Source organism: Schistocerca americana, chromosome 1 (genome assembly GCF_021461395.2).
Source record: "Schistocerca americana isolate TAMUIC-IGC-003095 chromosome 1, iqSchAmer2.1, whole genome shotgun sequence".
NCBI classification, from domain to species: Eukaryota; Metazoa; Arthropoda; class Insecta; order Orthoptera; family Acrididae; genus Schistocerca; species Schistocerca americana.
In genome coordinates, this window is record NC_060119.1 from 606,982,707 (window position 1) to 607,001,498 (window position 18,792).

Sequence of the window (18,792 nt, forward strand, 5' to 3'; positions counted from 1 at the left end):
TGTGATATCCTTAGGTTAGTTAAGTTTAATTAGTTCTAAGTTCTAGGCAACTGATGACCTCAGAAGTTAAGTCGCATAGTGCTCAGAGTCATTTGAACCATTTAATATTTCCTTGGAAACCATACAGGACCTGAATTTATCCATTCCAAGAGGATTCTAAGCTGTTTTTAATGCCAATGGGTTTCCTACACTGTATTAGGCACAATAATTGGCTGTGTTTGTGGTGTTTTCATATTTTTTCCACCCACTGTAAATCATCTCAACAAATTAAAACTGTAAGCCCCATGTCAATTCAAATATGGCTCTGTCTGTCAGACCCATTATTGCAACACTAAACTGTTGAAATGCTCTTTATAATGTAGCAAATTAGGTGCAGCCTCTTGTCAATAAAAGCGAAGTCTTTGTCTCAGTGCAATAGTGTGTGTCATGGAATGAATTGTTACCAGAAATTACTAACTGGACTATAGTCCTTAACATCTTCTGAGATACATTTTGATACATTTTTCATCCTCAGATTGACATTCCACAAATTAGTCTGTGAACCTTTGTGTTATATAAAATAGTACAATAAAAGAGGCAGGAATCTAAAGTAGTCTAATTGGAGGTTCGTGTGCTCACATTACATGCTGTTTGGAAAGGTACAATGAGATTCATATATTTTTATTTTGCTTCACAGAAGCAATTCAGTAACGTCATGTTACACCTGATTCTCTCACTGCAGAATAATTTACAATAAAGAACAACTACATATTTTTATAGTTTTATTTTACATATTTTCCTTTTCTCTGTACCCATATTCCAGTCATTCCTAATTCCACACATGAGTGAAAAAGATGAAGGGAAAAATTAAGTTGTGTGGTAGGACATATACCACACTTGAATATCTAAGTGAGAAATACTATTTCAGAAACCAAGAAATGATGATAAAAGTTCAGGGGGGCCAATAGGTTTTGGTATGATGTGAAAGTTCTTCACTGTGCATTCTCTGTTACCTAGTAAAATATGAAATGGCAGGGATGAAAAACTGATATATTATGACCCCTTTGGTAGCAATTGGCCCTTGAGAATTAAATACATCTTCAAATATATGGAAGCACCATCTTCTGTATTGTCTAAATGTTAATACAAAGGCTTAATGGTGTTGTTTTTTTTCACACATAAAGTACTGTTTAAATATCATGGAACCCGTAAAATAGATGCAATAAAACACCCAGCCATTATACATAGCATACGGATCTCAAGAAAACTTGGTCCCTCATGAGCCCATCACTGTGAACATCATTTTTCAAAGTCTAAGCTCAATGTATTCAGATGCAACTGTAATGTTATGAATGTTGTTTGAAGTTCAGTTGAAATTCAACCTCATTTTCAAATCAGTGTTGGTATGCAACAAGGGTCTGTTCTCTCATAATTCAAATTGTGTAAGAACACAATGACAGTAGATCTTTTCCGGCATTCTATTCTTGTATGATGTTATATGGTGATGGAGGTGGTGGTGTAATTATGTTCTCACTGATCAAACCCATAAAGATCTCAAGAACTGGATCCTGATATGTGATAATTATTTCAGCAGTAATGTGGTAAGATTGAACTAACAACAAAATGTATTTAAGTGCTGTGTGGAATGGAAATGAAAACATTATATAGTCCATGACAGTCACAATGTTGGATGTTATGTATATGTTAATGGATGTGGATGACAGCAATCAGCAACAAATTGAGAGAAAAGTGCCATTGATGATATGGCCACATCACCAGAAGCAACAAAGACTTCATGGCAAAAACTGACCTTCATTATGAATAAGAAGGAAATTGATCTCCTGGTTGTCCCAAGAAATGATGGTGAGACAAGGTCAAAGAAGACATGTAAACAAACGGCCTCAAAATGTAGGATGTTCTTGACAGGAAGCTGTGCTAGAAAGAGACCAAGCAATTGTACCCTGCATCAAAGAAAAGATATAAACAATTAATTTCACTTCTTTCTGGAACAAGTAATTCATATTTTTTATCTTATCTAGTCATAGAGAGTGCACAAGAAAGAATTTTTATGTCAGACACAAACTTTTTGCCTAGACCAAGGGCACTGAAATTGTCATATAACGTTTTTTCTGTTTTTAAATCCACAGTAAAGTGAATACATTTTACAGAAGAGACATTTGTTGACATTATTTCTATGGTGACATTTCATTATGCTGCTTTCTGCCAAAGAACATTTCTGTGCTGTCATTTTCTTTTCTCTTCATAAAAAAATGAAGAGGAGAAGAAGGAAAAGAGGAAAAGGGTGAAGAAAAAGAAGAAATGGTACTTTCTTGTTTTCATCACATTCATAGTAAATTATGTTTTCAAATGCTTTATTTTTTGTTAATCCTTATTATTTAATAACCATTTTATTTTCATGACATATTTTATTGTCTGCTGCTCTCACAACACTTTTGACATATATTGATAACATGTATACAAATCAGAGTTTTTCAAAAAATCTTCAGTGATGTTACCATTCTTCTCATAATGAACTAAGACATAACAGTCACTAAAGGGATGTTCTTCAGAGAACATAGTTCTGAAAAATTAAGTGCAGGAATATTACAAGAAATGATCCTCTAAAACATTGTAACACACTGAAGATGCCATACTGTTGGCATAAAATTGCACTGGCATTCTCACAATATAGTACTGTAAGTGCACTTGCAAGAATATATATCAAAATGGTTGACAAATAAAACTTGTCAACTACCTATCATTGGAGTAATAACATCAGTCAGAGCATCTGTAGATGCTGACCGATTTGTAAATCGACCATAGTGCTCAGAAACAAGAGGTAATGAAGAAGAGTGCAATACATTGGTGGTCATGCCGCTATTGAATTCAGGACTGCCTCCTCCTTTGCGGCAGCACTGTTCTTGCTGTGGATCTAAAATGCCTGTCACGCTTTGGGGACTACATATTACTTCTTGGTCTTTGAGCATTTTCATGAAATGCAATTGATAGTATCTTTTTTCCTCTGTCAGTAACCTCAGTTCATTATCACGCTCTGCAAGAACTTTCTTGAGATCTGCTATCACTTCTTCATGTTCTTCACGAATAGGCTGTTTCCGCAAATCTGTGGATGTATGGAGCCTGTGAAAAGAATTTAAAAATTGAAGTCCTTTAACTCAAATGGGCAGTGAAATTCAGCTGTTTCATTAACACAGCAAATAAAATTACCATTACATCAATTTATAACTATCCATGGCACACACAGATGATACAGTTATCTGAAAATATTTTAATATTTTGATCAAAAGGCAACAATGTTTATGTTTCTGATATAATTTATCATAAAAATAATAAGTAACAACTACCCTCACAATTTGGTCACTTCCCTTCATATTATTTCTTTGTGCCCTTCATAAAATTTCTACACAGTTTGTGAACCACAAAAATTAAAGTATGCTGTAACTGTATTCTCAAATCAGGAGATCAGCTGAACTTCTCTGAAAGAGTTCATACTTCTAGTGTGACAATATTACATGGTACAGAATCATAATGTATTTTCTGACATGGGCTTTTGTTGTGTGAATGCAAACTCTCCCTGAATTTACTTCTGATGAGAAGCTCTCTGGTTTCCAGCCATGTAGTAGTGTTAAGATACCACGTATTTTATCTTAATGCTACCACCTAGCTTGAAACCCAAAAGATTTTCATCAAGTGTTGTTGTTATTGTGGTCTTCAGTTCCAAGACTGGTGTGACACAGTTCTCTTAACTAGTCTGTCCTGCACAAGTCTCTTGCGTGAATACTGCTACTTACATCCATGCGTGCTTGCTTACTGTAGTATAGCCTTAGTCTCCCACTACTCTTTTTACAACCATCTCCTCCCTTCATTACCAATCTGACAATGCCTTCATGTCTCATGATATGTCCTACCACCTGATCACTTCATTTAATAAAAACATAAATTTATTTATTTTTGGATCAGTTCAGTTTCTTCCCATTAATTATATGATCTATTCATTTAATTTTCAGCATATTTCTTATTTGAACTGTTAATCACGTTTTACTTCCTTATACGACTTACATTCCATACAAGTACCTTCAGCAAAGACTACCCAAAGTTAAGTTTATATGCAATGTGAACATATTTATCGTTTTCAATTTTTTTGCTGTTGTCAGTTTGCATTTTATATCTTTTTCTATAAATTTCTTCTGTTCATCTCTAAGATAAGTCATAAGGTCAGTACTGCCTCACGTGTTCCTATATTTCTCCCGAACCCGATGATTAATGCTTCATGCAGTTCTTCCTGCATCAGATTTGTATTCACTCTTGAGCTTCCAACAACTTCTTCCATTATTATGAGCCAAGATATTTCAATAGGCTGTTAGGTATGTTATTCTGTTGGACAAATTAAGTTACGGAAACATCGCAAAGTTACGGAACTTCCATATGCTGTCAGATAATGTCTATGTCTATGCCTGAAGAACATTAGTAGCAATGTTGCTTTCATTAGATTGTTGATGGCTCAGCTGATTTCTTTGCCTTTCAGCATCAAGTGCCTGTTTCTGTGCACCACTGAAGGTGTGGCCTTTGTTCTGGTTAAAGGTGTTACACATCTTGATTTAAATGACTTCTTTAATGACAGAATTGCTGTAGTAGATGCATGGGATAATATTTCCGATTCATCAAACATAATCGTACATTTGTTTATAAGGCTTTGTTTGGCAATAGCATATTGTTGAAATTGTGATATTGAATGACGAGTCCACTCAGTTTTCTGAAATCATTCATGCTGACTGACCAGTGTAACTGCAACTACATGTTTTTCAGTCACAGACACTGATATTATCTCCAGTGGCATATGGAAGTTCCATGACTACGTAACATCTCTGTGACATAATTTGCCCAACTAAATAAAGTGCCCAACTCCCTATTGCCTGATGGTGACACTGGAGGAAGTCATCAAAAGGTTGAGATTGAATACAAATCTTCTCCAGAAGGTCACTGTGAAAAACTACATACTCAAAAGTATGTGTGTTCAAGATTACATAGTCACCATATTTACTGGAGTTTTGCAATTCTATGATAATATTCTTTGTTTGACATAAGCAAAGATTGCTATGATTTTTGACAGAGTTTTTCAATTTTAGGATGAGATTCTACTTTAGGACACATAACATATGCATGGTATAAATGTTTCAGCTTTGTTCTATTAAATAGGTTGTTAAAGAAACTCTGTGTAGTTCAATTTATTCATTATAAACATATGTGAAAAATCTGCTATGCTTAGACTGACAGAAGTCAATCCCAAGTAACTCCTGACAACTATGGAATTGGTCATACACACACCATTATTTTAGTTTGAAAACACTTGAAAATCAGTGGGAAGTTGTCTGGACCGTGAGTAGTATGGCCAAAACACTTCACAAACTGTTTTAAAGCAATTTTTCTCTTCATGAAATCCTCCACTAGTGTGCTTATTTTGGGAACTAAATTGTTATTAAAAATGATTTACTGCAGGTTCTTTGAATAAGTTATTGCTTCAACTTCATCCTTAATTGGTTGTTTTGGCTTTCATTCACTGAATACATGTCGTATCTTCAATAGGACCTGACAGGAAAACCTTTCATCACTTTCTCTTCATGGGAAAGGAATGTTAACTAATCTGCCAAATTACTGGTTTTGTTTACTTTAGTCACACACTTCAGAATTTGTGTAGACCTTTATGTCATTATTTCACAGAAATGTTAAAATTTTGCATGAACATTAAGACAGCTGTGAAAAAGATTGTGAGCCAGCGATTTTTCTTAATGTATTTATTTTCTTTCACTATAAGTTCATAACTCAAAAGTCAATTAGTTTTTGCTATCATCAAAATCAATATGCACTGTTGAAGAAATAACGTTAAAATTTAAAAGTGATTTCATACATGATCTCCTTTTTAAATATTGCTTATCCTTGTGGTTAATTTGACTTCCATTTGAGGTTTTGGCACCAGTCTGCTTCAACATGTGCTACACATATTGGACATGAACTTCTACCACAAGAGGTATTTTTGGGGTCTAACTGAAACAAGTAAGATAAAAACATTTTTCTCTATAATGTCACCAGCCATTTATTGGTTCTGTATGTGCATTCATACTCTGCAAGTCACCTTATGGACTGTGGTAGAGTACTTCAGGTACCACTATCACTTCCCACATTTCCTGTTTCATTTGCAAATGGCTTGTGAAAATGTTGATAAACTCTATATGAGCTCTAATCCCTTAGTTTTACCATCATGACCATTTCCAAGATACATGTGGGACAAAGTAAGATGCTACAGTATTTTATTGGGATGTGTGCTCTCAGAATTTGTTTCCAGGAAATTTCTTAGTGATGCAAAGGGTCTTGTATTGCCTCGCAGCATTGAAGTAGCATTAGTAGCTGGTTGGTGCTATTATGTTTATTAGACATATCTCTGAAGAAATGTGTGACTCTTCTTTTGATCTTCTATATCTCCACTATCAATCACACCTGGTAAAGGGCACAGGCTGATGAGTAACACTCAAAACTGACCAAATGATGTTCCAAATTAAACAGTTTCGTAATGATACCATCACTCCCACTGATGCTGACTATGCCAGTTGTGAACAGAACTTACTGTGTCCACTGCCCGATTATTTGTACAATTGTAAAACTGTGAGGAGACAGAATGGCTGGTCAGAAGGTGAAATTTCAGTACTTAGAGGGGGAAAAAAATCTATTCCTTACATTTCGAGCTGTTAGTTCTTTCATGAGGGAGGAAATAATGATAAGTTGAGGAAAAGTGACATGTCACTCAGACTCCAGGATGAATGGAAAGCTGATGAGATATCAGCAAAGGAATGCTTCATATAAGAAGGTCTGTTCACTGGTCAATCAAATCCTGAACAGTGAAGCCTCTGATGGCATACTACTATTAACAATAACAATCCAAGAGAACATTATACTAATAATAAACTTATTTTATAAGCTAGAAACTCACCTTTGACTCAGAACATTTATTTCCTGCTGCATTTCTTCTTTCAGTTTATTCCATTGTTCCTTTTCTTTTTCGTATTTTTCCTTCAGCTCTGACAGTCTTGCATCACGCTCCCTGTGATCCAAGGTGAGGGTGGAGAGCGAAATGGAAATGGAAAAAGGAACATACAGGTAGGCAATCTGGTCCATAATGAGTGCATTTCCTTTTAATGTATATAAAACTACTGATGTCAGTGCAAAAATGAACAGTACTTAGTGCATCTATGATACATATTACATAAAATGCTTTTTGTTTTAATTTCAGTATGCTGCTATATGTGAGCTTGAAGCAATAGTAGTTTTAAAGCTATGCTGCAGTTGTTATACAGTGCTGATATGTGTAGCATGTTGGGACAAAAAACAGAAGTTGCAATTTCTTGGTCTAAACAGCAAGCAGCAAATACATCCAAAGGAAGTCACATTGCTCCATTTTTTTTCTTATCTGGTGTTTGCTACTGAATTGTTAATAATTATTCATCAAATACTGGACATTACACATCTTGTATCTCTGGTTTTGTAGTTCTGAGCCTGCATCAAAAACAGTACCTTTGCTTTGTGTATGCACATATATTATTTAGTGAATTAAAGTATTGAGATCACTTAATAGGTCAGTACAGGGCCATGCTGTCTCCCATTTCCCTATATTAATAGTGCCTGGACACAGAATCAGTTCGAAAACATTTTTCCATACAAGTGACAAAGCATTTGGTGACCGCTTCCATTTGTCCATGTAAGTGCCATATTATTTGGCAGCCTTCTCCCTTTTGCCCACGCAACCTTCATACATTAGTTGCCATTCCTTGGGCTCTTGGTAATTTAAATGTATCGAGTGTGGAAATGAGTTTTTCTCTCCACTAATTGTGATACACCCAGTGTACACATTTTGCACTAGGGATGCGTCTGGTACCCCTAGCAGTTTGGTGCCTCAAGTGGCTGCTTGTGTTGCTTGGGCCTCAAAGTAGCCCTGTTTGGACATCAAAATACTATTTAAGATAACATACTCCTGTAATTATAAAATTCTTTAGGTATGTAGTTCTACATGTCCTGATGTAAAAATGTTGTGTGCTACTTTTTATGATCTTAGTTCATTTGTATGTACTGTTTTGCGAGATCTCAAAAGAGTTTATAATAAAGCCTGTTAGCCTGAAATATGTTGGCAGTCAAACCATGGAAGAATTCAGCAACTGCTAATGGTATCATTCAGAAATGAGATAAACATCTTCACCATAAAAATATTTTTGAACCCCAAATAATATACTACTGACATGCTGCCTTTATAGCATTGTTACTCAGAAGTGTCCACATAAAAATGTGAAAAATTAAAGGAAAAGATACTGTAACATATGGTTGCAATAATTCTTTGAATCAACTACAACAGGGAAAAAAATGAAGATTTCTTTCATAGCTATAAATGCACATAATCAAACAGTTTACACTTACAAGTAAAATCCAAGTCAATCAGAACTGTGAATTTCCTTGTGTTATTTGATTTAGCACATTTAAAGAAAGAGTTAAAATACAAATAGATAATAAATCAGTCTTAATTTTGGTTAATTTGTAATTCTAGATGACTTTTTCTGGCTACAAAAGAGAAACAGTTTACAAATGAAAATAATTGTCTGAATAAAATGAGATGCAGGACAGTCATACATTTAACAAAGCAAAAAGTATGTCACTTCAGACTGTGCAACAATAGAGTTATTACACAGCCTGTATTCTTGGCATGATGATGTGATGAAACAAAACACAATAAAAGCAGCAAGAGAATCTTACATTGGAAAATTGTTATCAACCAAGTAATGTAAATGCATCAAAGAAAGATTGGACACCAGAGCCCAATATTTATAAAGGTTGTGGACAATGGTATATAATGATGGTTCTATACAACTTAGGTCCATAGATCTGAAGTGGGCAATTATGCTGTGGTACTGAATTGTGGGGAACAATGTCAGCAAATCTCTTCCTGGAATTATGTAGTGGGCCAGGTTTGTACATCATTAAATTGACATCAGTATGGTCAAATACAAATAAAGAATTATGTAGTTTCATGTTACATGGATCATAATAGTGACCTACTGCTATAATGTGGAATCAACCAATTTTACAATTATAAAACATTTTCTCAGGAAAAATGTGGCAACATTCTTGTTATTTGATCCACAAGTGTCACTAACATAGGACCACTCAATCTGAGAAAAAATTCTTCATAGCCTAAGGGAATTTTATTAGGCTGGATTTACAATTGAAGAGTTGCTGGATCAGTGTAATTATGGTAATGTATTTTCTAGGTAAGAGCCCAGTATATTATGTTAACAAACATCATAAATGGTTTTCATATTTTTTTACTGATGAATAATCAGTTTATGGAGTACACAACAGAAAAAGAGGGCATTTCATTATCGAAGTTATAAAGATATTTATCTATGTTCCTTGTCTGGTTGATGTGGATATATGTATGTAATACTCTGCGAAAAGCAGGTGGAAAATAAATACAAGGTGATTTTTGGAGGCTGTCTGTCACAAGTTTGAATGAATTATTTTTTGTGACACCACAGGCCAGCATGTGTGACAGCTTTGTGGAGAACCTGGGTTCAATTTCTGATACTGCCACAGATATTCCCTTGGACAGAAGACTGGATTGGGGTGAATTCAGATTTTTGTTGTAATCAAGGAGCTACTTGATTGAGAAGTAGCAACTTCAAGAGCTGGGAAACTGATGACAGTTGGGAGAGCGATGCACTGGCACTATGTCCCTGCATACTGCATCCAAATGCCACCATTGGTTGCAGTTGTCACTAGCAGAAAGGTACTGAATGGCTTTTCAGGGCCAGTTCACAGAACTGGAGTAATCTACCATAACTGTTTAGGTAAACTTGAATTACTGTTTATACCTTTCTATATGTGCTATAACTTCCTCTAACATAGTTTTTCTAGTTGACTCAAAGACTTTTCTGTCATATGATGTGTTACAGTTATCTTTTGTTATTAGCTCATTTTGATTATTTGAATGCAGGATCTAATATTTTAAACTGTTAAAAACTGCATAGTGTTAATTGTTTTCTAGAGGAAAGTCACAGTCTGTTAATATAAGAAAGTTAAAAAGTTGTGTGTGGGGGAGGGGGGGGGGGCAATTTAAAAAAATGCAATTTGCAAGTGGACTCCCACAATAAAAGTAGTTTTTGTCAATCAAAATATATTTTCCAAATATCTACATATCATTCATGAAAGACACCTGAAGACAAATTTAAATGGCTTCTATGATAACTGAAACATATAAGGATTTTTTGTTCTTTCCCAGGAGAAGAGTTAATGGTGCAATTTTATATGTCTAGTAATAAGATATCTTGTTGCTAACATAAACCACAATTTGTATCTGGCTCTCTTTCCTTCTATCAGCTGCTATACAAATGACCTCTACTTCCTGTTGATTGCATTGTTGTGAAACAGTTCCTGAGTGTACATTGGACTCCTCTGTAAACAGTTCTTGAGTGCACATTTGACTCCTTTCAAATTCTTCATTCTTTTACAAAATGGAAGTCTGCATATGCCAATATCAGTCTAGGAGTCATTCACATTCCTCTACAAATGCTATGAATGACCAAGTCTTCTAAAATGTATATGGCATAGCATAGGGCGCATAGTCTATGAGTGCTGTTTATTTTTCATTTCAGCACAAACAAATTTGTCTTATCTCTCTGTTCATCCAACAACATATTACATAAAGAGTCATCAAAATTATAAATATTTTTAGTAACTGCCCAAATATAAAAGTACAAACATAAAAAAGAAAGAAATCTACAAACACTGACAAACAGAGAAAAAAAGGCTGTTACAATTTTGCACAATGTAACATATTTAACAAAAATTTGACTCATTTATCAAATCATCAAAAAAATTTATATACTGATTGATCCAGTAATACTCAAACATCCCTACTCCTCAGTTACAAACCAATTCATACTTTTGGTAATAATTGGAAATAGTCTGCATTCATCTACAACAGAAATCATGCTTATGAGCTAGTAGCATAATGCTTTTGGAATGTGATGAATGTGGCCTATATTCAATTGCAATTATCCTGCATTGTTAAAATGCAACAGTGAAAGTTTTACACAACAAATACAGCTAAGCATCTAAATAAAGAAGAATAGCAATAGATAGCAAAAGAAATGACATTGTTAGTGAAAAGGAACCCAGAAGGAGCCAAGAAAGGAATGGGAGCAGGAAAACAGAGAGCGCAGCAGGCAGTTTTCCGCCAGTGCTGTCTTCTGTGTTGCTAGAGAACAAAATGTAACCTTAATTTTAAAAAGAATGTCACTAAAATATTTGCTAACCTTGCAGGCCTTCATGAACCACTGGATTTTTTTTCTGTGATACATGCTTTGGTACAGATTACATTGCACAGTTGTATCGTTAGTGTCAGGTTTAAACATTACTGTGCTCAGTGTGCAAAAATATAAACTCTTAAGAGGCCAGAAAAACTCTGTATGTGCACTGTCATTTTAAGAAACTTAAATGTTACAAGGTTAAGTACTGCCTTATCCAATTAAAAAAATTAAATAATTATTGACATCACAATGCACAAAGGTACTCAAAAGATACCACAAACTGTTGTCCTATGAGTCATTCATGCATTTTCCAGTGTTTCATTTATCCACAAAGAAATGTTTTGCTAAGCAGCCATTTTTGTCTAAAAATTTACAAAAATATAGATATTTCCACTTGTTTTACAGTTTACAGTGTTCCCCATTGTTGTTGAGCTGCAAACTATACTTTTGTCTCAATGCTATGTTACGAAATAAGTTCTGGGTAAAAGTGCATAATGCAGACATTACACTGACAATTTGCTGAGAACACCATGTTATTACATTCACATAGGACCTTTTGGGTGTAATGTGTTTGCTTTCCCCTCACCAGTAAACCACCCCAGTTAGCTAATCATGAGGAGCTTAAAATTTAAAGCGAAATTTGAGCCTTGGTGAGGTTTGGCATTTTTTAGTGTTAATATATGGCAGACATAAAAGTTATTTTAATTGTAAAAAAGAAGGTCTAACAACCATCTCTGACTTAACCCCAGATCATTAGGCTATTACCCCAATTCACTAAACACCAATCCAGTATTTCTTGTGCAAATGTAAGCAATAAGAATATTGTGTGAGGTTGACTGTGATACATAACAAAGGGCTTTTCAAGAATATTGGCATCTTCATATCCAGAGGCCAGTACTTTGCTCCTTCATGACATTTTTGATTGACTAAAAGAATAATTTTCAGATTAAGTGTAATCCACATGCCAACATCAGGGCACACTTTTAGTACAAAAGTCTCTAATAACCTACGCATAAGAGGTAGGTTGGTTTCAAATTATCGCCACTGAAATGAAGCTTTGTACCATGTTATCAACAGGGAGAAGATTCTTTGTAGATAACTAGAAAAAGTGCAATCATTACACCTTATAGTAATGTGTGAACAATATATACGGTGACTGGGGATAAGTGTTTCAATAGATTTTAAGTTGTATTTCACAAGCAAGAAGCTTGGTTTTGTTCAGTGCTCAAAAAAGTAATGTATACCTTACCAGTGAATATGTAATTTGAATTAAACAGATGTATTTTAAAGTGTAGATATTTTGATATGAATAAATTCTAACACATTTATTACTTTATTTCAAAGCATGTTAAAAGATTAACACAACAGGACAGTTCAAGGAACCTGAATTTGATAGTATTGTAGTCGTAAACCTAAATATAACACTCCCTGCAGTAGTGTCCTTTCAAATGTATGCTAGACATGTTGCATAGTCCACACTGTTCTATACATAAAAAAATCACAAACACATGATTTCACTGTGTGGCTGAGTAGTTAAATCACTAAAGGCTCTGAATTCCAACAGTTGTACTAGCCCCTCCCAAGAACACAAAATTCAATATCGTTTCATTTTGTTAAAAACCAGCAATGACTGTTTCTGAATGCTGGTTCATATTAGTGGATATATTACTCAATATGTCAACACCAAATGTAGTTATGGCTGCAGGAAGAAGTGCTATCGAGTCAAACACAGTGTCCCATTGGATACTAAACTGCACTAATGTCAGCTAGTTCCACAGGGAGAAATTCACGCAGTTCAAATTGGGAGACCTAACTGGATACCGAGCAAGATCAAAAAATCCCCTCATATAAATACATACAGCAGGAAAATTACCCATCAGCATACAATCCAATTGGATCCATTTGTGTTGAAAAAGCCTTAGAGGTATACCAAAAGGGGAGGAATGATATCTTTCCAGAAAACAGTGATTTATATTGTTACTTTGGAATCTGTTGTGGTGCTTAAAAGGTTAACTCAAAAACTAATGAACCATCATATCTAACAATGTGGTGCATGTTCTAAACAAGGGATTTGTTATGTCTAGAGATGGATGTTTTGAATGTTCACAATATTTTCTCTGTACAATGTAGCTTCATCAGAAAAAAGGCTGCGGCTCGTGGTCTTGCGGTAGCGTTCTCGCTTCCGGCGCACGGGGTCCCGGGTTTGATTCTCGGTGGGGTCAGGGATTTTCTCTTCCTCAAGATGACTGGGTGCTGTGTGTCTTTCATCATCATTTCATCCTCCTTCACTCCCAAGTCGCCATAGTGGAGTTAAAGAACTTGTGGAGTGGCGGCCGAACCGCCCCGCGATGGGTCTCCCAGCCACCAGTGCCATATGCTCATTATTATTATTATTATTATTATTATTATCATCATCAGAAAAAAGAATATTTGTAGCTATTACAGTAATAACCAGCAGCAAAATTCCTGATATTATGGTAGTATTATGGTAGTCTTTTGCATGTAAGCTTTGTTGCCTAGCATTATAATAATATTATAAAGATTCTCGTATTTCAAAACATCATAGATAATGATGTGTAGAATCCTACATAAAGTCTTGTTTGCCATATTGTGAACCAGAAGTTTCATGTACAGTACAGTGAAAAGTAGGGGATCTTCATTTGCAGCTGTCTGTACACTTTGATGATGTCCCATACTAATGTGCTCATCAGCAGCCAGTTGGCTGGTTTCACAAAGTCATAAAAGACCTTGTGGTCAGTAGTTTTGTCATAACCCTGGATAACTTAATGTAAAAAGCTGTCAGGCAGCTTCCATGATGCCAATACACTCTCAAAAAGCATCTTTATATATGGATATTCACTGAATCATGCTAGATGTCCATAGGATGAAGTGAAAGTAACTAATCTTTTATAAAAGCACACTATGTGCAGCACAGTTGGGCCTGTATCTGCTTTACTGTGGGCCCCTGTAATTATTTGAATGGGAAAGGCAAACATAATCAATTGTTTTCATATGTTCATGTCAATAAAATATGTTACAGAACAATGAAGCTGAAATTGCTGTATAAATATTTGTGTTTTGAGTCAATGGCTAACTGTGCTGAAGCTGTTCCTGGACAAATGGTATGTAAAACAACTGTAGAATGTACCAAACTCCTTTGGGGGAGCGAAGGGGGGGGGGGGGGGGTTGGTTGACTGCTCTTGTAAAGCCATCTTACATATCTACACAGCTTAAAATGTGAAATGTGGTGGTGTATCAGTTACACCAGGTTTAACAAGAGTTTTAGTGTCAAACATGAATAAATTTATTAATTTACAATGAGATTTTCTGTATTACTTTCCTCATAATTTTTCTTCATAGTAAATGGTTTGCAGGATTGTAGTGCTCTTAAACTGCATGCTTCATCATCTTTTTTGAAAATCACAGATTATATAACATTCTGACTATGTCTATTTTTGTTTTAAAATTGAGTACTGCATCACATGATGAAGAGCATGAATGTAAATATCCATTCACTTTATAGTTCTTCAAGCATTTAAAATGCTCTGGAAGAAAATCATGAATGTACACTATTTTAAAAGAATTTTTTGATGTATTGTAACTTGGAATTATTATTTCATAATGATTTTATGTGATAGTTTTGATGGCAATCATTATGAAGTACTGCTGTAGACAAGATTCTTTTCATTGGATTTAATGTTAAAACAAAATCAAATTTTATTTTGTAGTTTAGATTAGAATTTTATGCATTAAATACTATGAATATTCTCTGCCACAATTTCTCATTTCACTGTTGCATATTCCCACTATCATATCAAAAAGGAAGTTTTACAATGGAATACAATTCTGAAATGCACAACAAATTTTCAGGAAGGTCTGCAAGGTTTGTATTTGGTCTTACATTTAATAATGTAAAATAGAGATTTGTAGTTCCCATACAGTAGTTTCAGGTTTGCTAACATATTGCATTTTAGCATTAAGCTGATGTAACTGCAGATACAATAAACTATCTTAAAGGAACACAAAACTGCTGTATTCACTGAAGTTTTAAGTTGTGTTGAGACACAGTACCACAGTTCATATTGAATATGAGAAGTATAAACTTGCAGATAATTCTTCAGGTGGCAAAAAGGTGGTAAGTAAAATACTCACAATGTTGTTGAGACACTGAGTGGCAGGCAGATATATAAACAAGATTTAAATCATCAAAAAGCTTTGATGAGACAATTTAGCTACGCATGAGTATGTATACGCTTTTGAGCTCCAAGGAAGAAAACAGTAGGAAAGCTTAGCAACAAATTCAATCTTGTTTGTGTACTTGTTGACTGCTCAGTGCCTCCACTACATGGTAAGTGAATATCTATATTCCATCGATTATTTTCATTACACTCAGTGTTTTACTGAGTCATCAACAGAATACTGATTTGCTGAGAACATTAATTAAACACAAGACATGGAACAGGATGGAATATAGGCACTGCAATATGTGGTAACTCGGTAATAAAATGCTTCATTCATAACTGGGAGGACCATCATGTAAATATGAATAACACTGATCACTGGTATGTTTATTATTTTTATTTTAACTACTCAAATCTTCCTAGAAAAATGAGTCTCTTAAGAAAAAGAAAAGTAGCATGTTCCATCATTATATTTTGAACTAAGAGAGACGAGAAGAGAGAAAAGAAAGAAAGAAAGAAAGAAAAAAATATACTATTTTTATGTAGTGTTGGCTTCTAAATGAAATTTTTTAACATTAGATTTATTCTATGATTCATATTTTACCCTCTCTTCACTGTCAAGACCATTCTGCAAGCTCAAGTGATGCCAATACCTAACTATATTGATCTAGCTGCCATTTTGGGAAGTCATCAAAAATATAGAAGGCTAGACATATGATTACATTAACCAGATTTTTTCACTATGTTCAATCCCATAATTGTTGATTTTTAAGTAATGAAAACATTAAAAATATAAATTTGTGGCATATATGAGCACTAACATACAACAGACATAATAGATGAAGAGCACACAAAAAGTGGAAGAAACTGGCGCAGAAATGTAACAAGTCAACATTACTTACAAGCAGGTGGTTGATAAGAGGCAAATTTATACATACTGGAGTAAGGATACTCATTTATAACCCACTAAAGCATTAATATTGTGAAAGATATTATTGTTACTGTACAAGAAATTTTTAAATATTTCCAAGCAATATTAATCTGAAATTTATATGTGTTGGGAAAACAGTATATGTGTGCAAGTGTTCTACTGAGAAATTAAGTTGAAGAAAGTAATAAGTGTTAGGATGTATCTGTATTCCATGTTTATCTGGTCTCCATTGGAGGGAACAGCTGTTATACACTTAAGCGCCAAAGAAACTATTAATTTCAGAGGTATGTAAATAGGCAAAATATGGTGCTGCGGTCGGCAAAGCCTATATAAGGCAACAAGTGTCAGAAGCAGTTGTTAGATCAATTACTGCTGCTATAATGGCAGGTTATCAAGATTTAAGTAAGTTTAAATGTAGTATTGATAGTTGATGCTGAGCGATGGGGCATATCATCTCCAAGTAGTGATGGTATGACCATTTCACGAGTGTACCACAAATATCAGGAATCTGGTAAAACATCAAATCTCTGACATCACTGCGACTGGAAAAAGATGCTGCAAGAATGGGACCAATGATGACTGAAGAGAGTCATTCAATGTGACAAAAGTGCAACCCTTCCGCAAATTGTTGCAGATTTTGATGATGGGCCATCAACAAGTGTCAGCATGCAACTATTCAGCAAAACATCATCCATATGGGCTTTTGGAGCTGAAAGCCCTCTTGTACACCCTTGATGACTGCATGACACAAAGCATTATGCCTCACCTGGACCCATAAACACTGACTTTGGACTGTTGATGACTGCAAACATATTGCCTGATTTGATGAGTCTTGTTCGAAATTGTATTGAGTGGGTGGATGTGTATGGATATGGACCATAAATGTCAGCAGGGACTGTTCAAGGCAGTGGAGCCTCTGTGATGGTGTGGGGTGTGTGCTGCTGGACTGAAATGGGACCTCTGATACATCTACATACCACTTTGACAGGTGTCATGTACATAAACATTCTATCTGATCACCTGCAACCATTCATGTCCACTGTGCATTCTGATGGACTTAACAATTCCAGCAGGACAATGCGACACCCCACACGTCCAGAATTGCTACAGAGTGGCTCCAGGAACACTCTTCTGAGTTAAACACTTCTGCTGGTCACCAAACTCCCCAGACATGAACATTATTGAGCATATCTGGGATGCCTTGAAACATGCCATTCAGAAGAGATCTCCACCCACTTGCACTCTTATGGATTTGTGAACAGATCTGTAGGATTCATGGAGTCAGTTCCTTCCAGCACTACTTCAGACATTAGTCGAGCCCATGCTACATTGTGTTGTGGCACTTCTGCTTGCTCGTGGGGCACCTCACATTATTAGGCAGGTGTACCAGTTTCTTTGGCTCGTGAGTGTATGATTGACATCAGTTAAGAAAACTGGTGTTGATATTGTCTATTAATTAGTAAAGGCAGAGAAACACTACAGTTTAGAATGCAAGAGCTTTAATGTTAGGTTAGATATATTCAGTATAAGAAGAGGAATTGATCATCCATAAAAATGTAAAGTTTCACTCATGTGCAGGTATGTACAAAAATTTGTAGAAGCTAATCTCTGGGATGATTAGTCTGCCTCCTGGGGAAATGTAGGAACATGCAAGGCAATACCAAGCCCACAACTTATCTTAGAAGATAGATTAAAGAAAGTCAAACTATACCTATGGTGTTTGTAGACTTCGAGAAAACTTTTGCCAATGTTGACTTTAACATACTTTGTGAGAATTAGAGATAAGAAACAGGAGCAATAGATTATATACAGCTTGGACAGAAACCAGACTGCAGTTATAAGAGTCGAAGGACATGAAAAGGAGCAGTAGTTGAGAAGGGAGTGAGGCAGCAGGTTTGTAGTCTGTCCCTGATGTTATTCAATGTGTACACTGAGGGAGATCAAGGGATGAATACAACAAGCGGGTTGAAATCAACACATGTTGCAGTACTTATTCAAAGAGGAAGAGACTTGTAGAGGATAGGCTAGCACTAGCATGTAGAGCTGCATTAATCTAGTCTGGACTGAAAACCACAACCACAACACCATATACAAAATACAGCACATTTAAGATGAATAATCATAACTATAACATAGGTTAACCATCATCCTACAGAACTAGAAAAACAACAATTACTGGACCGATGGAAAAACTGGCAAAATTGCACAAGTGGCGAAAATAATTGTTGGTGAGAATAAATTTTATCATACTGACAAGGAGCACTTTAGTTTGAACAAAGTGTCCAAATAAGTAGAGTGTTTTTATTTATATATGTGTAAAAATGTGAGGCATTAGTAA

At 35.2% G+C, this 18,792-nt stretch overlaps 1 protein-coding gene across 4 annotated transcripts in view; it reads right to left on the bottom strand.

The window, feature by feature from the left end:
- Window positions 1-2,305: 2,305 nt before the first annotated feature.
- LOC124607173 (golgin subfamily A member 6-like protein 22) overlaps window positions 2,306-18,792 on the bottom strand; it is a 311,550-nt gene continuing 295,063 nt past the window's right edge. For 3 of the 4 annotated variants that reach the window (XM_047139399.1, XM_047139390.1, XM_047139407.1), the window contains 2 exons: window positions 6,980-7,090; window positions 2,306-3,117 (listed from right to left, as the gene is read on the bottom strand). In XM_047139399.1, coding sequence (XP_046995355.1) covers window positions 2,727-3,117; window positions 6,980-7,090 — 502 coding nt within the window. In that variant the 3' untranslated portion in view covers window positions 2,306-2,726. Of the gene's footprint in view, window positions 3,118-6,979; window positions 11,291-18,792 lie in introns of those variants that run through there. The other variant, XM_047139415.1, reaches the window with a different exon arrangement.